This window comes from Orcinus orca, chromosome 3 (assembly GCF_937001465.1).
Source record: "Orcinus orca chromosome 3, mOrcOrc1.1, whole genome shotgun sequence".
NCBI classification, from domain to species: domain Eukaryota; kingdom Metazoa; phylum Chordata; class Mammalia; order Artiodactyla; family Delphinidae; genus Orcinus; species Orcinus orca.
This window is the reverse complement of record NC_064561.1, coordinates 13,484,215-13,506,774: the sequence shown is the minus strand read 5'-3', so window position 1 is coordinate 13,506,774 and position 22,560 is coordinate 13,484,215. Positions and strand designations below refer to the sequence as shown.

General features: G+C 49.7%; 1 protein-coding gene across 3 annotated transcripts in view; it reads left to right on the top strand.

The window, feature by feature from the left end:
• Positions 1–1,334: 1,334 nt before the first annotated feature.
• Positions 1,335–22,560, top strand: part of LOC101284429 (ultra-long-chain fatty acid omega-hydroxylase) — a 31,310-nt gene continuing 10,084 nt past the window's right edge. For 2 of the 3 annotated variants that reach the window (XM_049707658.1, XM_033401573.2), the window contains exons 1-6: positions 1,335–1,400; positions 11,594–11,816; positions 15,028–15,172; positions 19,885–19,938; positions 20,041–20,168; positions 20,376–20,497. In XM_049707658.1, the coding sequence (XP_049563615.1) occupies positions 11,595–11,816; positions 15,028–15,172; positions 19,885–19,938; positions 20,041–20,168; positions 20,376–20,497 (671 nt within the window). In that variant the 5' untranslated portion in view covers positions 1,335–1,400; position 11,594. Of the gene's footprint in view, positions 1,401–2,862; positions 2,942–11,593; positions 11,817–15,027; positions 15,173–19,884; positions 19,939–20,040; positions 20,169–20,375; positions 20,498–22,560 lie in introns of those variants that run through there. The other variant, XM_049707657.1, reaches the window with a different exon arrangement.

Below are 22,560 nucleotides of genomic sequence, written 5' to 3'. Positions count from 1 at the left end.
TTGATGGATATTTTTGCGCATCTGGTATGTGCAAGGTCGTTTGCTTGGTCCTGGGGAGACGGTGGGGAGCTGGGGGCCAGCTGTGAGTTCTCCCAACCTGTCTGCCCACTTGCCCAGATCAGCAGCCCACTCACCAAACAGGGAATGGTATCTGCCTCACATTAGGGGGCAGGGCTGACTCTGGGCACATCTGGAGAAGATGGGCTGGCCAAGGAGAACCTGCTAGTTGGAGGGGTCAAGGTGGCTGGCAGGGGATGGGTGGGGTGGGAGGAGCAGAAAAAGTGTCTGTGGTGCATTTTTTTTTTTTTTTTGCAGTACGCGGGCCTCTCACTGCTGTGGCCTCTTTCGTTGCGGAGCAGAGGCTCCGGACGCACAGACTCAGCGGCCATGGCTCACGGGCCCAGCCGCTCCGCGGCATGTGGGATCTTCCTGGACCGGGGCACGAACCCGTGTCTCCTGCATCGGCAGGCGGACTCTCAACCACTGCACCACCAGGGAAGCCCTGCTTTTTTTTTTTTTTTAAATATTTATTTATTTATTTAGGCTGCACTGGGTCTTAGCTGTAGTACACAGGATATTAGTTGCTGCATGAGGGATCTTTAGTTGTGGCATGTGGACTTCTTAGTTGTGGCATGCATGCGGGGAGCTAGTTCCCCGACCAGGGATCGAACCCAGGCGCCCTGCATTGTGAGCACAGAGTCTTACCCACTGGACCACCAGGGAAGTCCCTGTGGTGCTTGTTGAAGCTGGAGGTCTTCCTGGAGGGAGAGGCTGGCTGCAGAGCTCCAGGCTGGTGCGTTGGACCCAAGATCCAGAGGGAGCAGAAGGGCTGGCTCCCAAGGTGGAGTCTGAAGATTTCTGGGGTCCCAGAGGAGGCTCTGGTGGCCCGTGGGGCACCAGGGATGCTGGCTTAGGGACCCCTGTCCCAGCTTGGGAGCAGGCCCTGAACTGGAGGCCCTGAGGGGTGCTGGTGTGGGAGGAGGGTGTAGAGAGTGGTCCAGAGGGGGATTTGGGTGCTAAAGGGAGTCAGGGTGGCAGGAACCCTGATGGTTGGGGCCTCTGGGTATCTTAAGTCTTTGTCTCTTTGCCTGTGTCTTTCTCTGTCTCTGTGTCTTTCTCTCCATCTCTCCACCTGTCACTCTCCAACTCATCCTCTGTTGTCTTTCCCTTTCTGTCCCTCTCCACGCCTCCATGTCTCTTGTATCTCGTTTTCTCCATCTCTGGAGGCCGCACCTCAGTCCCCGCCCAGAGGCTGTTGAGATCGGGGGCGTGACAGGGGCGGGCCTCTCCTTGTGGCCGGCTGGTCTGGGTTAAAGAGCTGGGCCGCCTGACGGCAAGTCAGAGCCGAGGTTTCGGTTCAGGCGGATCTGGTTCGAGGGAGGGAGGCCGAGACCCGCAGGGTGAGCGCGCGTGGGGTGGCGGACTGTAACCTGAGGGCGGCCTCAGCCCTGCGCGGTAACCCGAGGTGCACCAGCTCCGGGGCTGGTAGCGCGGGTACGAGGGTCTGCGCGCGGCGGCGGCGGGCGGGTGCACTGCTGGCCCCGGGAATCCCCAGGAACCAGGACGGGACTGCCTGTGAGGGACTCGTGTGTGTGTGTGTGTGTGTGTGTGTGTGTGTGTGTGTGTGTGTGTGTGTGTGTGTGTGTGTGTGTGTGTGTGTGTGTGTGTGCGTGTGTCCCCCCGACCGTCGCTGCATTTGTGTGAGGTTTCTTCTATGTGCGCCTCGGAGTCCTGGGTGTATCCTTCTCTCTGGGTGTCCATGGTGGGAAGGGCCTCAAGAAGACACCTCTCCGAATCAGGGCATCTTAGACGGATCCAAGCCCAGCCCTGTGACGCCTGCTTAATGCTGGCTGGGGTCACTGGGATTTCACCACTCCACATCGTCTTAAAGGGGAGGCAGTGCGCCCCACTGATGAACCTTAGGCTTGTGGTGCCGCCGCCTTCACAGTCTCACACACATCACAGGCGCAGAGCCTCCCTGACCCTCTATGAAAAGAGGATGCCTGCCTGGGTCCCCACAGTTGGCCGTGAGGGTCGCGTGAGGTCCTGCAGTTGGTCCCAGCTGATGTTCGTTGGATGTTTGTTTGAAATAATGCTCCCAGGGGCCTGGCCCTTCCCCCTTGGACCAGAGCGGGGCTAGCCAGCAGGGACCATGCAAAGCAACTGAGGCCCACCAGCTGATAAGTCTCAGGCTGGAGGTGGGAGGGAGACAATGGGGGAGCTGGGATTTGAACAAACCAGCCCCGGCTGACCCCAAAATCCTGGGCACTTTCCGAAGGCTCTGGCCTCTCTGTATAGCCCAGCTTGGGTTTCTGAGCAGTAACATTAGCTCTGGGCTAGTGTGCAGCCGTGACCTTGGTTGGTATCCGCAGAGGGGTTTGGTTGACTCTGGAGACATTCAAGAGTCATCCAGACGGTATGGGACCCCATCTCTTCTCCCTGGAAAGACTTGGGCCTGATTCTCGAAATCCTGGGTGGCTGAGTTACAATAATGAATGTGAGGGTAGTACCAACAGCCGTGAGAGGTACCTTTGATCAAGGACTTACTGTCCTTGATGAAGCACTGAGCTGAGCACATTAAAAAACGCTTAGTTGTCATCTCAGCCCCATGAAGTTGGTAATAGGGTTCCTGTCTTATGGATGAGGAAGTTTAGGCTCCGAGAGGTGCAGACACTCACCTGAGGTCACACAGCTAAGATGCAGAGCTCCAAGGAGTCCTTTCTGAGGTGCACATCCAAGCATGGCCACATTTGATGGAGATGATGGGCAGAGACAATTGCAGCCCTGGAATGATCCAGATTACTGGTAGTTTTTTTTTTTTTTTGCGGTACGTGGGCCTCTCACTCTTGTGGCCTCTCTTCCCGGACCGAGGCACGAACCCGCGTCCCTTGCATCGGCAGGCGGACTCTCAACCACTGCGCCACCAGGGAAGCCCTTACTGGTAATTTTTAAGCTTCTTTTTCTGCCAGGATCTCCTTTGGGCCAAAGAATCTGCAGGCAAATGCCTAAAGTATGCCCAAAGCTGTGGTGAGACTCACCCCTCCACATCCTGTTCTGCCAACCTGGCCCTGCCGTCATAACTGCCCCTGAAACTCTCAGAACCCCAGATACTTGGGTAGGCCCCCTCCCGGCTCATAACGTCTGGGGTCTGGCACTTTGGAAAAATATGCGACAGCCCTTTGGCGTAGAGGCGTTCGAAAAGGTACCATGAGCCAGCGTAGGGGGCAGGCTGTCTGACTACAGGCTGCTAGAGGGAACGGAGAGCAGGGCTGGGATGTAGGGCAGTGGGGCCAGTGTTGGGTGCTTGGCTGTCAGGCCACCATGTGGGGAGTGGAGGTAGTATGTACGGTGCCTGTGGCTCAAGAAGAGGCAGATATATGGTTTCTGGTGGGCCAGGTTCCACGTTACTGCATTCGTTCTCAGGAGTCCACACACCTTGTATGACGAGTCCCCGTTTGGTGGCTGGGCTAACTTGACAAACCAGCCCTCCATGGGTGTGGGCCGGCCTCAGAGCCAGTCACTGTCACCTCCATCTTCAGATAATGCCCACCCCAGTAGGGTGGGCGGGGCCACCTCTGCCAGGGCGGGGCTGCTGGGGCCCTTGCCTGGCTTCTGGGATGAGATTGGGGGCTGGTGCTGGGAGGAACAGGCATGCCAGCCTCCCACAGCATCCTGAGAGTGTCAGCTTTGAATTTGTCTCACTTTTATAAATATTGTAAGAGAAATAGGAATAATGGCTGAAATTTTGCATGTTATGTGCCAAGCCTCATCTCACTGAAGTGTCCCAGACAAACTTAGGAAGTAGGTCCCTTTATTATTAACCCATTTCACAGATTGGAAATGGGGATGCTGAGGATGGGCACTGGACTCACTCCAGGCTGCTTACTTGGGGAGGGGCAGAGCTGTGATTTGAATCCAAAAAATGCATTTTTAAAGAATAATGCAATCCCCAAACACCTCTTCATTTTATTTTTAATTTTTTAAGTTGAAGTGTAATATACATACAGGAAAGTGCACATTCTAGAACTGGGGTTTTTGCAAACTGAACCCACGCATGTCACTAGCACCCAGATCAAGAAAGAGAATAACTGCCTGCATCCCCAAACATGCCCCCCCATTGAAGCATCTTAATTCATTTTTCATTAATTTCAACTAATTAATTTTTTATTGACGTATAGTCGATTTACAATGTTGTGTTAATTTCTTCTGTACAGCAAAGTGATTAAGTTATACATATATATTCCTTCCTTTTTTATATTCTTTTCCATTATCACAGGATATTGAATATAGTTCCCTGTGCTATCAACTAATTAAATCTTAACAGACTTTACTTTTTTTTTTTTTTTTTTTGCGGTACGCGGGCCTCTCACTGCCGTGGCCTCTCCGGTCGCGGAGAACAGGCTCCGGACGCGCAGGCTCAGCGGCCATGGCTCACGGGCCCAGCTGCTCCACGGCATGTGGGATTTTCCCGGACCGGGGCACGAACCCGTGTCCCCTGCATCGGCAGGCGGACTCTCAATCACTGCGCCACCAGGGAAGCCCCAGACTTTACTTTTTAGAGCAGTTTTAGGTTTACAGAAAAATTACCCAGAAAGTATGGGGTTCCAACACACCCCCTCAACTCGACTGTTATTAACATCTCTCATTGGTGTGGTGCATTCGTTACACTTGATGAACCAATATAGAACATTATTTTATTTTTATTTTTAACATGCTAGGTTTTCCCCCCATCTTTCACTTATTTATTTATTTATTGGTTGCGTTGGGTCTTCGTTGCTGCGCGTGGGCTTTTCTCTAGTTGTGGCGAGCGGGGGCTACTCTTCCTTGCAGTGCTCAGGCTTCTCATTGCGTTGGCTTCTCTTGTTGCGGAGCGCGGGCTCTAGGGCGCGCTGGGCTTCAGTAGTTCTGGCTCACGGGCTTAGCTGCTCCGTGGCATGTGGGATCTTCCTGGACCAGGGATCAAACCTGTGTCCCCTGCATTGGCAGGCGGATTCTTAACCACTGCACCACCAGAGAAGTCCCTAGAACGTTGTTATTAACTAGAGCCCGTAGTTTACATTAGAGTTCATTCTTTGGCTTGTACAATTCACTAATTAATTTTAATAGTTAAAACACTTTTGAATGGTCAATATGTGCTCAGGGTATAGAAAATCAAAAAGTCCCCAAAGATGGAGACAGAAAGGTAAGCCTCCCTTCCAATCCTGCCCCCAGTTTTTGCAGGCTCCTTTCAGAGGCAGCCACCATGATAAACTTCTCATGGGTCTTCAAAACCTTTTTTTCTGCATTTAAAAAAATTGAGGCAAAATTCATCTAACATAAAATAACTATTTTAAAGTGAACAATTCTGTGGCATTTAGTACATTCACAATGTTGTGCAATCACCACATGTATCTGTTTTCAAAACATTTCCATCACCCAGAAAGGAGACCTCCTCACTCCCCACTCCCGTTCCCCCCAGCCCCTGGCAACCACGAATCTGCTTTCTGTCTCCCACCTATCCTGGATATTTTATATAAACCGGATTATACAATACATGGCCTTTTGTGTCTGGCTTCTTTCACTCAGCTTGATGTTTTTGAGGTTCATCCGTGTTGTAGCTTGTGTCAGTGCTTCATTCCTTTTCATGGCTGTATAATATTCCACGGTATAGATACACCATATGATATCCATCCATCACCAGTTGACGGACATTTGGGCTGCTTTCACCCTTTGGTGATTGTGAATAGTGCCGCTATGAATATTTGTACACAAGTATTGGTTTGAGTCCCTGTTTTCCATTCTTTTGGGTATACACCTAGGAGTGGAATTCTGGGTCATGGAATGATTCTATAGTTAACTTTTTGCGGGACCATCAAATTGTTTCCCACAGCGGCCGCACCTCCTAAAAACTTTTTGTAGCACTTTCTTTGGGGATTTGGACAGAACTGCTCTGTTTGAGGGGAGGAGGAACCCAACTGTGGAAAGTAGAGGACGTCCTCAATGCGCCCATGTGTTGAGCTCCTCCCATGAACATCAGATGGACCTCTTTCTTTTATTCCCATTTTGTGGATGAGAAGACTGTGGCTCCCAGGGGGAGAGCCAGTTGGGGACCCACAGCATGTGTTTTTTCTGCTAGGAGTAGAGCTGGTGTCTGTCCCGGGAAAGACTGCAGCCTGCACCTGTCCTGAGGGATGGTGAGGTGGGCACAGGGTTTCTCTGGCCCTCTCATTTACCCACCCACCTGGAGCAGGGACCCCTTTTTCAGGGCTCACACTTTATCTTGTTCCAATTCCTTCCCATTTCAATCCTTCAGGAAGACATCTCTTTGGTCAGAATATCAGCTGCGATTTTCCTGGGTGGAGGTGGGGGCTTTTGCTGTGACTCCAAGTCCCCCAACTTCCTCTGAGGGTTACTGGAAAGATGAAAGGCATGCATGACTGTGAAAGTCACTGCGTACAGCAGGTGCTCAATAATTCTTTTGAGAGCAAAGGAAGGGAGGTAGATGATTGCCGTGCAAAATGGGCTGTCAGGGCAGAGCTGGGCCTGGAGGATGAGGGGAAGCTGGTGCGGGCAGAGCTGGGGGAGGGGCATGCAGGGCGGAGGGAACAGCAAGTGTAGAGGCTCTGAGGTAGGAATGAACTTAGCCTGTGGCTGGAGTGGCCGGAGTTGGGTGAGTGAGGGGGAGAGTGGGGGGAGACAGAGTTGGAGGCGTCAGCAGGGGCAGGCCACACAGGGCAATGGGGTCCCTGGGAAGGAGTCTGAATTGCTTTCAGAGTGTAATGGGGGGGCCATAGGAGGAAGGGGAAAGTCATGTCTGATTTAATTTTAGGAAGAGCCCTCTGACTTCTGTGTGGAGAATGGACTGCTAGGGGCCAAGCATGGAACTCGGGACCGATGGGAGGAGGCTACCACAGTGGTGAATTGACATCGATTGGGATGATGGATGGAGAGAAATGAATGGATGTGAAAGATGTTTAGGCTGGATAACTGGCAGCAGCTGGCAACAGATCGAATGGAGGAAGAAGGAGGGAGGTGGGGGTGAGGTGAATCTGATACCCGTGGGGGAATATCCAGGAGGTGGCTGGACCTATCAAGGGGGCCACTGAGACATGGGAGGCACCTCAGAGATGAGTCACGGAGGCCAAGGGAGGGCGTGAGATCCTCAGGAGGTGTGCACAGAGGGAGAGGAGACCACCCAGGACCAAGCTCTAAGGAACACCAACATTTACAAATTGGGTGAAGAAAGGGGGGGTCCACAACGGACTGAGAAAGGGGAGCTTTGTGGCTGAGGTGGAGGATGGACAGGGTTCACCTCCCAAAGGGCTTTGGATACCAGGCTGGGGGGAGTGGGGAGCCCTGGAGGGAGTTAGAGCAGAGGAATGACAGGCCTTTAGAAAGGTATCTGTAGTGGATGGGGAGGAAACCAGACTACAGCCAGCTTGCCCAGGGGTTAGATGTGACCCATGTGACCTGTTGGCTGAATATGTTGACTCCAGCCCACCCCAAGAAGTCTTGGGCCTGCCAGGATGGTGACCCCCACCCCATCCCTCCACTCCAGACCACACACAGGAAAGGTCATACCATGGTGGACTCAGAGATCATCTCTTACAGCTACCCCCAGTTCCATATGGGGAACTGGGGGTGACAGTAAAAGCAGTCAGTGGAGGAGTTAGGATTAGAACCCAGCTGCTTATGGTGTGTGTGTGGGGGTGTGTGTGTGTGTGTGTGTACATATTTTAGTAAGAAAGCCCCCTTCATATAGGTTCCTCACTTCACTCAGGCCTCTGCCCAGATATCCCTCTCCAGAGAGGCCTCCCTGGACCACTTCATCTAAAAGAATTGCTCCCCATCCTCTTACTCTGAGTATTAGTGCCCTGTAGCTGCTGTAACAGATTTCTGTGAACTGGATGGCTTAAAACAACACAATTTATTAGCTCTTGGATTTGCAGGCCAGAAGTCTGCAATCCAGGTGTCGGCAGGGCCACACTCCTTCTGAAAGCTCTAGGGGAGGATCCTTCCTTGTCTCTTCCAGCTTCTGGGGGCTCCAGGTGTTCTTTGGCTTGTGGCCACATCACCCCAATCCCTGCCTCTGTCTTCACACGGCCTTCTCTTCTGTGTGCCGGATCTCCCTCTGCCTCTCTCTCACTTTCTTTCTTTGGCTGCGCTACGTGGCTTACGGAATCTTAGTTCCCTGACCAAGGATTGAACCCGGGTCCTCAGCTCCCTCTGCCTCTCTCTTAGAGGGACACTTGTGATTCCAGTTGGGACGCACCTGGACAATCCAGAATCATCTCCCCATCTCTAGATCCTCACCTTAATCCCACCTGCAAAGATTTTTCCATATAAGGTCACAGGTTCTAGGGATTAGAATGGGATATCAATGGGCAGGGCCAATATTCAGCCACTCCCCCATCCCCACTTTAACCTTCTTCAGAACATGTAGCCTTTCTGTGGTGTCCTAGCATGTCTGTTGGTGGTCACCACCCCTAAGGGCCAGGGCCATGTCTGTCCTGCCATCATTACATCCCCATGCCTAGAACAGAGTCACACACATAGCAGGGGCTCAGAAATGATTTGCCAACTGAATGGTGAAGAGAAGCATGTAGAACCCTTAGTGGAAGTCCTGGCCTGTGGAAGCCAGAGGAAGGTCACAATTCTTCGTAGTAACCGCTAGCTGGCTTCCCCGATATTGCTGGCGAAAATCATTATCCATCATTAAATTGGTAAAGAAATAAATACCCATGGCAATGTGTGCAGTGTGTCCTGTGCAGTGTGTCACCTAGAGCTGCCCATGGGAGAGGCAGCCCAATTGCACATCAGTGGTCTTAGTTCAGAGCATATGCCTGGGACTCATGACTCGGAGCTCTCTGTGTTTCATTTTGGAAGGTTGCTTACTCCCCACCCCTCCCCCTCCCCTTCCAGCCCTCCAGAGGGCATATTGCCTACACCAGGCTTTCTGTATTTTAAAAAAGATTTTAACTGTGGTAAAATACACATAACATTTACCATTTTAACCATTTAAGTGTATAGTTCAGTGGTATTAAGGGCATTCACATTGTTGTGCAACCATCACTACCATCCATCTTCCCCAGCTAAAACCCTGTATCTGTTAACATTAACTCACCATTTCCCCCTCCCCCAGACCCTGGCAACCACCATCCTCCTTTCTGTGTCTACGAATCTGACCAGTCCAGGGACCTCATATAAGTGGAATCATACAGTATTTGTCCTTTTGTGTCTGGCTTATTTCATTGAGCATAATGTCATCAAGGTTCATCGGTGTTGTAACATGTGTTACAATTTCCTTCCTTTTTAAGGCTGCATAATATTCCGCTGTGTGAATGGACCACATTTTGTTTATCCATTTTTTCATTGATGGATGCTTGTGTTGCTTTCACTTTTTGGCTATTGCGAATAGTTCCACCATGAACATGAGTGTACAAATATCTGTTTGAGCTCCTGCTTTCATTTCTTTTGGGGATCTACCCAGAAGTGGGACTGCTAGAACATATGGTAATTCTATGTTTAATTTTTTGAGGAACCACCATACTGTTCTCTGCAGCACGGCTGCACCATTTTACATTCACTCCTGCAATGCATAGGTTTCCAATTTCTCCACATCCTTGCCAACACTTGTTATTTTCTTACTTTCTTTCTTTAATAGTAGCCATCCTAATGAGTCGTCATGTCATCTGCCTTGTAAGTCAGACCATTCCAATGGGGTCCTCCACATTTGGTAACGACCCATCCACCTGCTTTCCCAGGACACAGCAACCAATAGAAACTTCACCTCTGCCTGGATGATGTGGTTGGACTTTGGCTGGTGGAAGAGCCAGTGGCTTGGAGGCCCTGGGAGGGGGCACCCCTGGCAGGGGTGGGTGGGTGTTGAGGACACAGGTGAGAACCTGCAGTGCAGGGTTTCTTTAGCTCTGTTGTCCAAGGAGGTGGGAGCACAGAGGGAACCCTTGGCTCATAGGACTGAGTGGAAAAGATTGATGAGAGCAGGACCTGAGCATTTTCAGCAGTCTCCTTGGTGTTGTCTGAGATCCATGGGCCCTCAAATTGATTGAGGTTGGCCTTGGTGGGGGTTCAGGGGACCCCTGCCAGCTCCCAACTCCCAACTCCCGTGAGTTGGAGGCACTGAGCTTGAATTGTCTTGAAAATGGAGAGAATGACGGGACCTGCCTTCAAGGATTGCTTTAAGATTCCATGAAATGAGGCACCACCCTGATGGTGGTGCATGGCAGGTAGTAAGTGCTCTACACCTGGTCACTGTGTTATTAGTATTATTGGTACACACCCACTCTGTTTTGGTTCCTTCAGGAGCTGACGCTAGGGCAAGGATTTGAGTGCAAGTAGTTTATGTGGGAAGTGATCACAGAAAAGATGAATAAGGGAGAAGGCAGTGAACCTAAAAGAATTGAAAACAGGGACTCAAACAAATACATAGACATGCATGGTCATAGCAGCACATTTCATAGTAGTCAAAAGGTGGAAACAACCCAAATGTCCAATAGATGAATGGATAAACAAAATGTGATAAATTCTTACAATGGACTATTACTCAGCAGTATAAGAAATGAAGCACTGATCCATGCTACAAAGTGGATGAACCTTGAAAACATCATTCTGAGTGAAGGAAGCCACAAAAGACATGAAAAGTCGCTGTGTATGACTCCCTTTATATGAAATGTCCAGAATAGGCAAACCCGTAGAGACAGAAAAAAGATTAGCGGTTTCCAGGGGTCGGGGGGAGCGGGGAGTGGACTGCTAAATGGAGACGGGTTCTCCCTTTGGGGTGATGGAAATGTTTTGGAACTAGATAGAAGTGGTGGTTGCACAGCATTGTGGATGTATTAATGCCTCTGAATTGCTCACTTTAAAATGCTTCATTTTATATCATGTGAGTTTTACCTCAATTAAAAAATGAAGGAAGAGGAGGAGAAGAAGAAGGAGGAGGAGGAGGAGGAGGAGGGGGAGGAGGGGGAGGAGGGGGAGGAGGGGGAGGAGGGGGAGGAGGAGGGGAGGAGGAGGAGGGGTGGAGGAGGAGGGGAGGAGGGGGAGGGGGAGGAGGAGGAGAAGGGGGAGGAGGAGGGGGAGGAGAAGAAGAAGAAGAAGAAGAAAGAAGGAAGACACGGGAAAGGAGGCAGCTAGCAGAGAAGGTTTCTCTTGTGGGCAGCTGAAGTTTAATCCTGCTGGGGAACCCTAGCAGTGCATGCAGAACCCACACCTCAGGGTCACTGCCCTGGAAAGAAGGAGCTGGGTTATTTATCCAGCAACGCTCATCAGTCATTGACTGAGAGCTACTTTTGGCAAGAAGGAGGAGAGGGAGTTTGTTTCAATTTTCTAATACTCTGGCCACCTGTGCATGGGCAGAGACGTTGGGAGGGATGCCCTGAGAAGTCAAGGCTGAGGGCATATGGGCGGGGCCAGCTGGCTGGAGGTCACTGCTCTGCGAAGAAGCATCCTTGGTGTCTGGGACTTACATGTACTGAGTGCCTACTATGTGCCAGGCACATCACGCTTGGCTCCACAGGTCATCATGTGTATGGCACACATGTGGCCAGAGGGTGGTTCCCACCTGCACTGACCCCCACCCTATGTGTCCCCACAGGATGCTGCCCATCACAGAGCACCTGCTGCACCTCCTGGGACTGGAGAAGACGGTGTTCCGTTTGTATGCCCTGTCCGGGCTCCTTCTCTCCCTGCTCTTCTTCCTCTTCCGTCTGTTGCTGCAGTTCCTGAGGCTCTGCTGGCACTTCTATATCACCTGCTGCCGACTGCGCTGCTTCCCCCAGCCGCCCCGGCGCAGCTGGCTGCTGGGCCACCTGGGCATGGTGTGTGTGGCTGGGCAGGTGGGCTGGGCAGGGCAGGGGAGGTGCAGATGTTCACTAAGGATGACGGACCTGCTGGCTTCCCTCATCCCCCCAAGAATCTAGTTGGAGCCATGAACAGACCCATTTTACAGGATCTGAGTGAGACTGAGGTTCAGAGAGGGCAAGCAGGAACCCAGGATCACACAGCTTGGATGAGACAGAGCTGACTCTAAAGCTTTCTCTACAATTCCAGGCTATTGCTGTAGCAACAGGTACCAGTGCTTGTGAAATCCCAGAGTGGGAGGCGGGGCACCCCTGTAGATTTTGTTGCTTCACCTACCCCACAATGTGGTTTCACACACTCTCTCTTTCTCTTTAATGCTGTGGTCCCAGGTGAGGATTCCAACCCTTTTCTTTCATTTCATTTCTTATTTCACATATATATTCCAGGTATTATTTCAGGAACTTTATAAATATTAACTCCTTTGGTCTCTTGACAATCTTAGAAGGTAGGCCCTGTGATTATCTCCATTTTTCTCCGGAGAATACTATGACACAGAGAGGTTAAGTAGCTGGACTTAGGTCACAGAGCTTGTAAGTGGCAGCGTCTGGGTTTAAGCCCAGGCTGTCTGGTTCCAGCGTCCCTGATCTTAGCTGTCTACCCTTGCCCCTCTAGCTTCTGGATGAGAAAGGCTGGACGTTTCTAAAAGGGCTTCAGAGGTCAGAAGAGAGAAAGTCAGACTCCTGAGGGTGCTGAGGCTTTGGGGGCCAGAGTCCAGCCCCTATTTCCCTGCTGGACTCAGCTGATCCCCCTTCCAGTCCTAGATGAAACCGAGGGACAGTTGTGGAGACCTTCCTCATGCTGAACTTGGAGGAAGACTTTGGAGAGGCACTTTGGGGCAATGGTCACCAGTGTGGACTTGCCAGTTTCTACCATGTGCTGCCTGTGTGACCCTGACAAGCTATTTCACCTCCCTGTGCCTCAGATGACTCATCTGCAACGTGGAACTATAATCATTCCTAATAATCTCGTGGGATTGTTTCAACGATTCCTGAAGTCGTGTCTGTGGCATGCTGGGCACTGAGCCTGCTACGCCGCGGTGGATGTATGTGCTCAATTCTCGGGTCCTGCGGAGACTGGAAGTAACAAGTGATTCTAGACACATTTTAGATACTGCTTGGAGTGAGTGTCTCAGAAGAAGGAAGCAGGAGACATTTCCACTCAATAGTGCAAGAAACATTCATTTTATTATCCTCCTGCAGCCAGCACTCACCAAGTTTTGGCTGTACCTGAATCTCCTCCCTCTTTCCCATTCTCCAACCACTGCTCAGGCCTCCTCCTCTCCTGCTGTTCCATAGTCCAGCCTCCTCCCTGGGCTCCTGCCTTTAGTCTTACCCCTCCAGTCCATCCCTCATCCTGGTCCCAGAAGGATTCCTGAATCCAGCCATGTCCCTCCCCTGCTTATACACCCTCCATGGCTCCCCACTGCTGTCCTGAGAAAGTCCCAGCTTCTCAGCTGGAGTTCAAGTCCCTTTAGACTCCAACCCCCACCCTCCTCACCTGTTCTACCATCTCCCTCTAGTCCCATAGAATGACTTTCTGCTCCTGGAACAAGCCTCTGACTTTCCACCTCCATGGCCTTTGCCGAAACTGTGCCCTCTGCCCAGAATATCCTTCTCTGTTAGATGAACTTCTACTCATTTTTCATGCCCCATATCCAATGCCCTTACTCCAGGAAGCCCTCTGGCATGGATGGTGGTCCTGGAAATAGTGGCCAGGCTCTGGTGCCATGGGAGGTTGGCCAGCACCAGTTCTGAAGTCCAGCCTTGACCCCATGGGCCCATCCTGCCTCCCAGGCCATGAGACCTGGATGACGCCATGATCTCCCTTGGGTGTGGACAGGCTCAGGGCTGAACCTGATCAAGAAGGAGACACAGAAACCAGAGAGGAGTCATTTGTTCATTCATTCATTCATTCTACAATTGCTGGACCCTACCATTGGCCAGGCACTGGGTTAGGCTCCTTTATATCTGAGCTCTCCCAATTCTCATAGCCTATGAAATAGGGATGGACCTGCCCTATATTATGGATTCGATCTTTGGGGCTCAGAGAGGTTAGGTGACTTGCCCAAGATCACACAGCCACTGAGGGTGGATTTGAGCTCAGATCCATCTGACATTGAGCCTGAAGTGCTCTGCCTCATAGAGCATGTTGGTTAAGAGCAGGCGTTTTGGAGCTTGGGGGCCTGTGTTCAAATCCTGGCTTTACCACTATGGCAGGTGATGCCAGTGTCTGTGCACATCCTCTCGGCCCATGTCTGGCTTCAGTGGGCTGACTTCTAGTTGCTAGCACCCGTGTTCTAGGGCTTTCTCTAGCAGCTGAAGCCCACTCTGCACGGGCGGACTGTGAACTTCAACCTCAGCCGGTGATTATGGGACTAGGGGAGTTGGTATAAAAACACCCCAGCCCCCTCACCTTCAGGTGGGTTGACTCTGAGATGGATGTCCCCCAGAGATCCCCAATGGGGCTGAGCCCCAGTTGCCCATGGGAGTAATTCCCTTGACAACTCTTTGCTGGCTGCCTTTCCTCTCTATCTCACTTCTCCTCTCCCCACCCGTGTTTCTGGGGATCACCCCCCAAATAAACTGCTTGCCCTAGAACCCTTGTCTCAGGTCCTGCTTCTAGGGGAGCCCAAACCAGGACTTTACTCACCTGTAACTTAAGACAAATCATTTGACCCTTCGGAGTAAAGAAAAATGGGGAAAATAGTAGCAACTACGTCATAGTGTTCTTGTGTGGGTTGAATGCATGAATATCTGAAAAATGCCCACAGCAGCACCCAACTGCAAGCATGTGTACGTGTTAAAGAGAACAATACTAGTAATATTTTATTATGAACGTAGAGGTACTAGATTAAGTGCCAACCGTTATCATTATTGTGTTTACTCTTACTGCTTTTATTTCTTGAACACCCGCCGTGTGTCAGGCCCTGTGCTGGGGCTCTTCCACTTTGCTATTCCGTGAATCCTCTCAACTACCCTCAGAAGGGGAGTTGACTTTTCCCCCGTTTTCAGATGAGGGAATGGAGGCTCAGTGAGGTGCAGCCAACTGCCCACAATCATACAGCTCTTCCTGGCTTGTTTTGAGGGCCGGGGAAGTGGTGGGAGGGAAGGGGTGGGGGAAGCCAGGGCTGGACACCTTCTCACTAGCCTTCTCTACCACCCTCTGCAGTATCTCCCGAATGAGACAGGCCTCCAAGATGAGAAGAAGGTGCTGGACAGCATGCACCATGTGATCCTGGTGTGGATAGGACCTGTCCTGCCACTGTTGGTGCTGGTGCACCCTGACTACATCAAGCCCCTGGTGGGCGCCTCAGGTAGGTGGGCTGGGCCTCTGAGTGATGAGTAAACCCTCAACTCCCAGAGCCTACCTGGGTTTCTAGGCAGGTGGGCTATCCAGAAGAAGGGCCGTTTGAAGGATGAATAGGAGTTTACCAAAGCCACGATGGCAATACAGATAATGGGAACAGCATGCGAAAAGGCGTGACAATAACATTCCCAGGAACTTTTAGAGAATGTTCACCTCTCAGAGTCAGAGCAGACATGTTCAGATAGGCAGTTGTTTGCCCAAGCTTTTGTTAAATGGTTGTTGCTCAATTTTAAGCCATGGCACTCCTATCATTTGGGTTCTGACACTCCCACTGTGGCTATCGCAGCCTTCAGGCTGGCCCTGACTGGCAGAGAGGGAGAGGTAGAAGGATTGCTTCTCCCTTCTGCCATCCACACCTATTTCAAGATGCAGGATTCCCAAGTGTGCTTGGCAAGCTCTTGCTCAGGCTTCAACATGCAGCTCTAATGACCTTCTCCTCCAGGAAGCCTTCTTTGATTCCCCCAGACAGACCATAGGTCTCTCCTCTAGACTCTCCCATTCTCACTCCTAACCATTTAGCGCTGAATGTGTCTGTGCCTAGCACTATCTTCCTCATAAGAGGGGCTCTGGGCCCTCAGGGTGGCCTTGCATGTACCTGGGCATCTCCAGAGGCATAAGGGGACATTTGAGAGAGGAAGGATGGGAAATAAAGAGCTCCAGGAATTTTAGGACCTCTGGCCTCAGCTTTGGTCTCTGCAAACACACGTATGGAGACCACCTTCAAGGCTGCCCCCTGAGCTATGAAGGAGGAAGGGACTGCCATCCTTCCCTTTCCCAGCTCTGCCCTCCTCATGCCTCAGTGTCCCGCATTATTGCATTTGTAAGGGAATGACCATCCCCAGTGAACAAAGAGGGAAACCTGGACGCTGGGAAGGGTGACTCTTCCAAGGGATGGGCACCAAGTTGTGGAAAGAGTCCTGGGCCAGGACTTGGGTGGGCTGGGCTTGAATCCAGGCTGGAGCATGTACTTGCTGTGTGACCCAGCAATTCATGTAGCTTCTCAGGGCTTCAGTTTCTGATCTGTAAAATAGGGTGGTTGTGAAGAGTCAGTAATATAGTGTGGGTTGGTGCTGATAAAGGTTTTCTCTCTTCTGCCTTTTTAATATCTTTTTTCTTTCTTTCTTTCCCCCTCCCTCCCCTCTCCACCAGCTCAGAGCATCTGTTTTCTGAGTGTCACCCTGCATGGTTATGAGACTCTAAGCAGACCAGGGAGTAGAGCCCCCATCATAAGCTTGGCAATTTAGTAGATGCTCAGGCCTCTTCTTCTCCTCTCCCCTGCCCTCTCTCAGGACAGGCAGGCTATCTAGTGCCTCCCCCACTGGAGGAGCTGGATGGTAGACTCCAGCTTGGGGAGGGTGGGGCTGTGTGAGTCAGGAGAGGCAACTTGGCATCAGGCCTCCCGGCCCCAAGGTGTCCGGGCCCCTCCATGCCTGTCTGCCTGAGACTGGACAGACCCGGTCCTAAGTCATAAATTCCATCCCCTATTGGGGCCTCCTTAGGACCACATCTCGGGGGTTTGCTCCTCTAGGCTTAAACCCACATAGCGGATGGGCCCTGAGAAAGGCATGGCTCTTCTTAGAACCTCTGTTTCTTCATCTTTGAAGGGGCATTTGGGATATACAGAGAAAGTAGGTGAGAATGCTTTATAGAAGACAAGGCAGGATATACAGGCATTTAATTGTAGCTTGTTTTCATATATTCATTTTAAAAATTGAGCGGAAATCACATACCATATAATTACTTATTTTAAAGTGTAAGGTGTTTAGTGTGTTCACAATGTTGTGCAACAGTCACCTCTCCCTAGTTTCAAAACCTTTTCATCACCGCATAAAACACTCCATGGCCATTAAGTTATCACTTACCATTCCCCCTTCTCTTCATCCAGTGGTAAATACTTTCTGTCCCCATGGATTTTCCTTTTCTGGGTATATCATAGGAAAGGAATTATACAAAGTGTGGTCCTTTGCAGCTGACTTTCACTCAGAATAGTTTTTGAGGTTCATCCGCATTGTAGCAATGATCAGGACCTCATTCTTTTTTAAGGCTGAGCAATATTTCATTGTATGGATGTACGGATATACCATATTTGCTTATCCATTCATCTGCTGACATACATTTGTGTTGTTTCTACCTTTTGGCTGTTATGAATAATGGTGCTATGAACATGTGTGTACAAGTTTTGGACATATATTTTCATTTCTCTTGGGTAGGTACCTAGTTGTAGAATTGTGGGGTCACGTGGGAACTCTATGTCTAACTTTTCAAGGAACCACCAAACTGTTTTCCATGGTGTCTGTGCATTCATTTTTCCCTATTAGGGTCCTGCTGTGAGCTGGGGACCCAGATATTCATCTCACAAGTTCTTGACACAACTGAGCAATAATTATAGTCACAGTAGTAAAAATAGCCAACAGTTGGTTAGTTATTCATTTATGTGCATGAATATTTAATGAGCACCTACTGTGTGCCAGGAGCACATAGGTTCATTGAGTTTTTGTAGGGTTGCCATGAGGTAGGCAAGATTGTTCGATTTTCTTGCCCAAGTTTACGCAACCAGTTAAGGCTGGGATTTGAACCCTGACCTGGCCGGCCCAGAGGCCAAGCTCTCAATCACAGTAATATGAAGCTTCCTGCTGGGCACTTGTGGGGGCTTTTCTTATATGACCTTCTTCAGGGTAGACGTTACCACCTCCTTGTTACTGGAGGGGAAAGTGATGGGAGAGGCAGCCTGGACACAGGCTCTCCTGGCATTGAGTGCTGAGGGTTGGATTAGAGGAGGGACCTGAGGATGACAGAGCAAGGGTTTGGCTGGAGAGAAGGTTTGGAGAAGGTTTCCTGGAGGAGGCATCAGTGAAACTGGGCTTTGAAGGATGCATAGGAGTTTGAGAGGTCCCAGGTAGAGGGTCCTAAGTGCAAAAGTGCAGATGTGTGAAAATGCCAGGGGAATTCAGGTGACTTGGGGTGTCTGGAGTGAAGATGACATGTGGGGAGAAGTAGGAAATGAGACAGGAGCTGGACTCAGAGCACCTATGTACAAAGTGAAGGAGCTTGTGTTTTATCTTGGGGGTGTTAGGGAGCCATGGGAGGTGTTTGAGCAGGATAGCCATTGGACAAGTTTGTGTGTCAGAAAGACCCCTGAAGGGCCTAGCGTGGAGTCCAGAGCCCAGAGAGGAAAGGAGTGACTAGACTCCCACTTCCTCCTCCAAAGCTGCCTCCTCCTGGAAGTCTGCCTTGACTTCTAGTAGCCCTTTCTCTGTGCCTCCCTCTGCTCCTGGCACACATTCTACCTTCTTGCTAATTACATGGCATGTCTCTGCTTCCCTTTCCCACTACACCCAGAGCTCCTCCAGGCAGGGTGTGGAGCTGAGCCATCTCTGGGGCCCCAGCATGGGTTGGGCACAGAAAGGTGGCAGCAGAGGTGTGTAGAATGGGAGAACGAGTGGACAGATGATTGTGCATACAATTGGCCAATGCCTGGGCAGTGTAGGTGGCTGAATCATATCTCAGGTAAAAGTGACATTACTTGAGTTTCAGGTACTTCCTTCCTGGGCCCTGCCCATTCTGTCCCAGATCTATTCAGCACATAGAAAGGGAATGCATTCACTCATCCATCCACCCCCCCACCCCCCCATCATCCATCCATCTATCCATTCATCCATCCATCCATCCAATCATCCAACCATCCATCCAACTACCCATTGATAGTTCTCATTCATTCATCCTTTGATTGGTTAATTCATTCATACAATAAAAATTTATTTAGCACCAATATGTTAGTGATCAACAAGGTCCCTCCCTTCAAAGCGCTTGTAACTGGATGGATACAATCCAGAGTGATTGGTGGGAGAGGGAATGGCATCCAAGAGAGACTGGAAGAATGAGGAAAGAGTGTTGGAGGCAGAGAGGACGCCTGGTGGAAAGACTCAGAACAGAGAGGGAACACAGCTTTTCAAGGACCTGAGAAAAGTTCTATGATGTTAGCAAGTTGGGTGTGTGTGGGAAGGGGTGGCTGTGGTGGAGGAGAGAGGTGTTCTGAGAATGGTCTGGACTGGGATACGTCATTCAAGGCTTTGTAAATGGGCTGAGCAGCTGTGCTTGAGGCTGATGGGGGTGTGGGCAGAAAAGGACATGGTCAGATCTAGAGTCAAGTAAGATCCCCCTGGGTCTAAGGTACAGGACAGACTGGAAAGGGCGAGGCTGGAGGCTGGGAGCACAGGAGGTGTAATTCAGATGGCCTGAGTTGGCAGAAAAGAGGGGGTGGATTAGGAGAAGAATCAGGTGAAGAAAGCCATACTGGAGAGAAAGCACAGCCTGGGCAAAGGTTTGGAAGTGAGAGACAACGTGTGGGGTTATTTGGTGTATGCTGAAGGATGAGATGGGAGAGGCATACAGCAGCAAGGTAGGGCAGGGCCCTCAGTGCTAGCCTGAGCTTGACCTTTTTTCCAAAGGTTTTAGGGAGCCATGGGAGGTGTTTGAGCAGGGAAGGCTCATGTTCAGATCAACATGTTATAAGGCTCTCTTTGGGGCAGGTGTGGAGGATTGGACTGGAGGAGTGACGTGGGAGGTGAGAGCCCAAGGTGGAGGCCCAAGGAGGTCATAAGCAGAGGTCAAGGGTCAGAACTCTGTTTTGAGACATCATCACCTCTTCTCTCTCCACAGCTGCCGTTGCCCCCAAGGATGACCTTTTCTATGGCTTTCTGAAACCTTGGCTGGGTGAGCTTGACACTGGGTAGCCTGGAGCTGGGGCTTCAGGAAAGAGGGGGCAGGGTGTGGGGTTTGTTGGTGAGGTCCTTAACCTTGGTCTTCTGGGTCCAGGAGATGGGCTGTTGCTCAGCAAAGGGGACAAGTGGAGTCGGCACCGCCGCCTGCTGACACCTGCCTTCCACTTTGACATACTGAAGCCCTACATGAAGATCTTCAACCAGTGCGCTGATATCATGCATGTGAGTCCCAAGGTTTCTTGGGAAGAGGGTATCCTGGAAGTGAGGCTGGTCCAGGCTCCAGCTCATGGGCAAACCACGTGATGCCAGGAAGCCTCACTTCCTTTATCTATAAAGTAGTCTTGTAGTGAACTTGCCGCTGGGTCATTGTCAGCCCGGCTGAAGGTCTGTGGTCTCCATACCCATTTGCCACGTGTCTTTCTCTTCCAGGCTAAATGGCAGCGCTTGGCAGAGGGCTCAGAAGTCTCCCTTGACATGTTTGAGCATGTCAGCCTCATGACCCTGGACACTCTTCAGAAATGTGTCTTCAGCTACAGCAGCAACTGCCAGGAGTGAGTGTGGCCTCCCTGGGGAACATAGAGTCAGTTGCTCCAGGGGCGAGGTGATGAGAGGAGAAAGGAAACTCTTAGCTGTTAGGCACTCCTGCGCGGCTGGTGCTCCGTCACTGACAGGCTGTGTGGTTCCGGGAAACTGACATCACCTCTCTGAGCCTGTTTCCTCATCCCCCAAATGCACATCTCCATCCCATCCCCACAGTCATCGCATGAGAATTATAGGGGATAATGTGAGTCAATAGCTTGGCATACAGTAGGTGCTCGGTAGACGCTAGTTTCACTCATTCCTCCACAGAAGGTACGTGGTCTTTGGAAAGATCCTCCCCACACTTTCTGAGCCTCAGTTTCTTTGTGAAATAGGGATGACAATCCCTGACCTTCTGAGAGGCGTTTAAAGCATAAAATGATATAGCACTGCCCTGGCACATGATGGATGTCAAGTGAATATTTGTTGAATGAATGAAATAACCATAGCTCTGGCTCATTCATTCATTCATCAAATATTTGTTGTGTACCTACTATGTGCCTGGCACTATGCTAGCCACTGGGGATATGGTGGTAAGCACTAAGCCCAATTCCTTGGAGCTTACAGTCTAAGTGGGGATATAAGGAATAAGGGACATAATGCCTGTCAAGTTTGTAGCACATAGTAGGTCCTCAATAACAAGCTGCTGACTTTGTTACTCAGGGCCTTCTAGTGGTATTGTTTCCGTTGGGTAAGGTGGAGATGGCCTTAGTAATTAATTCGTTAATTGATCCAAGAAATATTTATCGAGTGCCTACTGTGTGCCAGCTCTAGAGTAGAATACAGTGGTCAACAAAACAGATAAGGTCTTGCTCACCTGGAACTTACATTTTAGTGGGAAGACAGGCAGTAACCATGAACAAATAAACAAGAAAATGCCAGTTGGTGATTAGTGCATGAAAACAACAAGCATGCTTCAGAACTAAGGACAGCTCTTTGCAATCCTGCCCCCTGCAATTTAGTTTTTCTTTCTTTTTTTTTTAATAAGAACTTTACTGAGATGTAATTGACATACCATACAATTCACCCATTTAAAGTATACAACCAATGGTTTCTAGTATATTCACAGAGTTGTGCAACCATCACCATAATCAATTTTAGAATATTTTCACCCAAAAGAAACCCTGTACATTTTAGCACTCATCTCCCACTTCCCACTTCCCTTCCAGATCTAGGCAATAACTAATCTTCCTTCTGTCTCTATAGATTTGTCTTTTATGGAAATTTCATATAGATGGAATTACACAGACTTCTGTTTCTGGTTTCTTTCAGTCAACATATTGTTTTCAGATTCAACCATGCTGTAGTTGAATTATCAATAATTCGTTTTAAAAATTGCTGAATAATATTCCATTTACCACGTAATACCACGTTTTGCTTATCCAGTCACCTGTTTATAGACATTAAGGTTGTTTCCATTTTTTGGCTATTATGAGCAATGCTGCTATAAACATTTGTGTACAAGGTTTTGTGTGAACGTTTTAAATTCTCTTGAGTATATACCTAAGAGTAAAATTACTGGGTTATACGATAATTCTATGTTTAACCTCTTTTGGAACTGCCAGACTTTTTCCATAAGCTGGTTGCACCATTTTACATTCTTTCCAGCAGTATGTGAGGACTCCAGTTTCTCCACACCCTCATCAACACTTGCTATTATCTGTCTTTTTGATTATAGCCATCCAGTTGGGGTAAAGCGGTATCTCACTGTAGTTTTTTTTTGCATTTCCCTAATGGCCAATGCTTTTAAGCATCTTTTCATATGCTTGTTGCCCAGTTGTATGTCTTCTTTGGAGAAATGTCTATTATATTCTTTCCCCATTTTAAAATCGGGTTATTTGTCTTTTTTATCATTGAGTTTTAAGAGTGCTTTATATATTTTAGATGCAAGCTTCTCATCAGGTATATGATTGGCAAATATTTTCTCCCGCTCTGTGGATTGTAGCCATTTAATTTTAGTGATGCTACCTCTATTTAGAAGTCCTCATCCCTCTTTGGGCCTGTTTTAAAAATGTACCTAGAAACAGATCAAGAA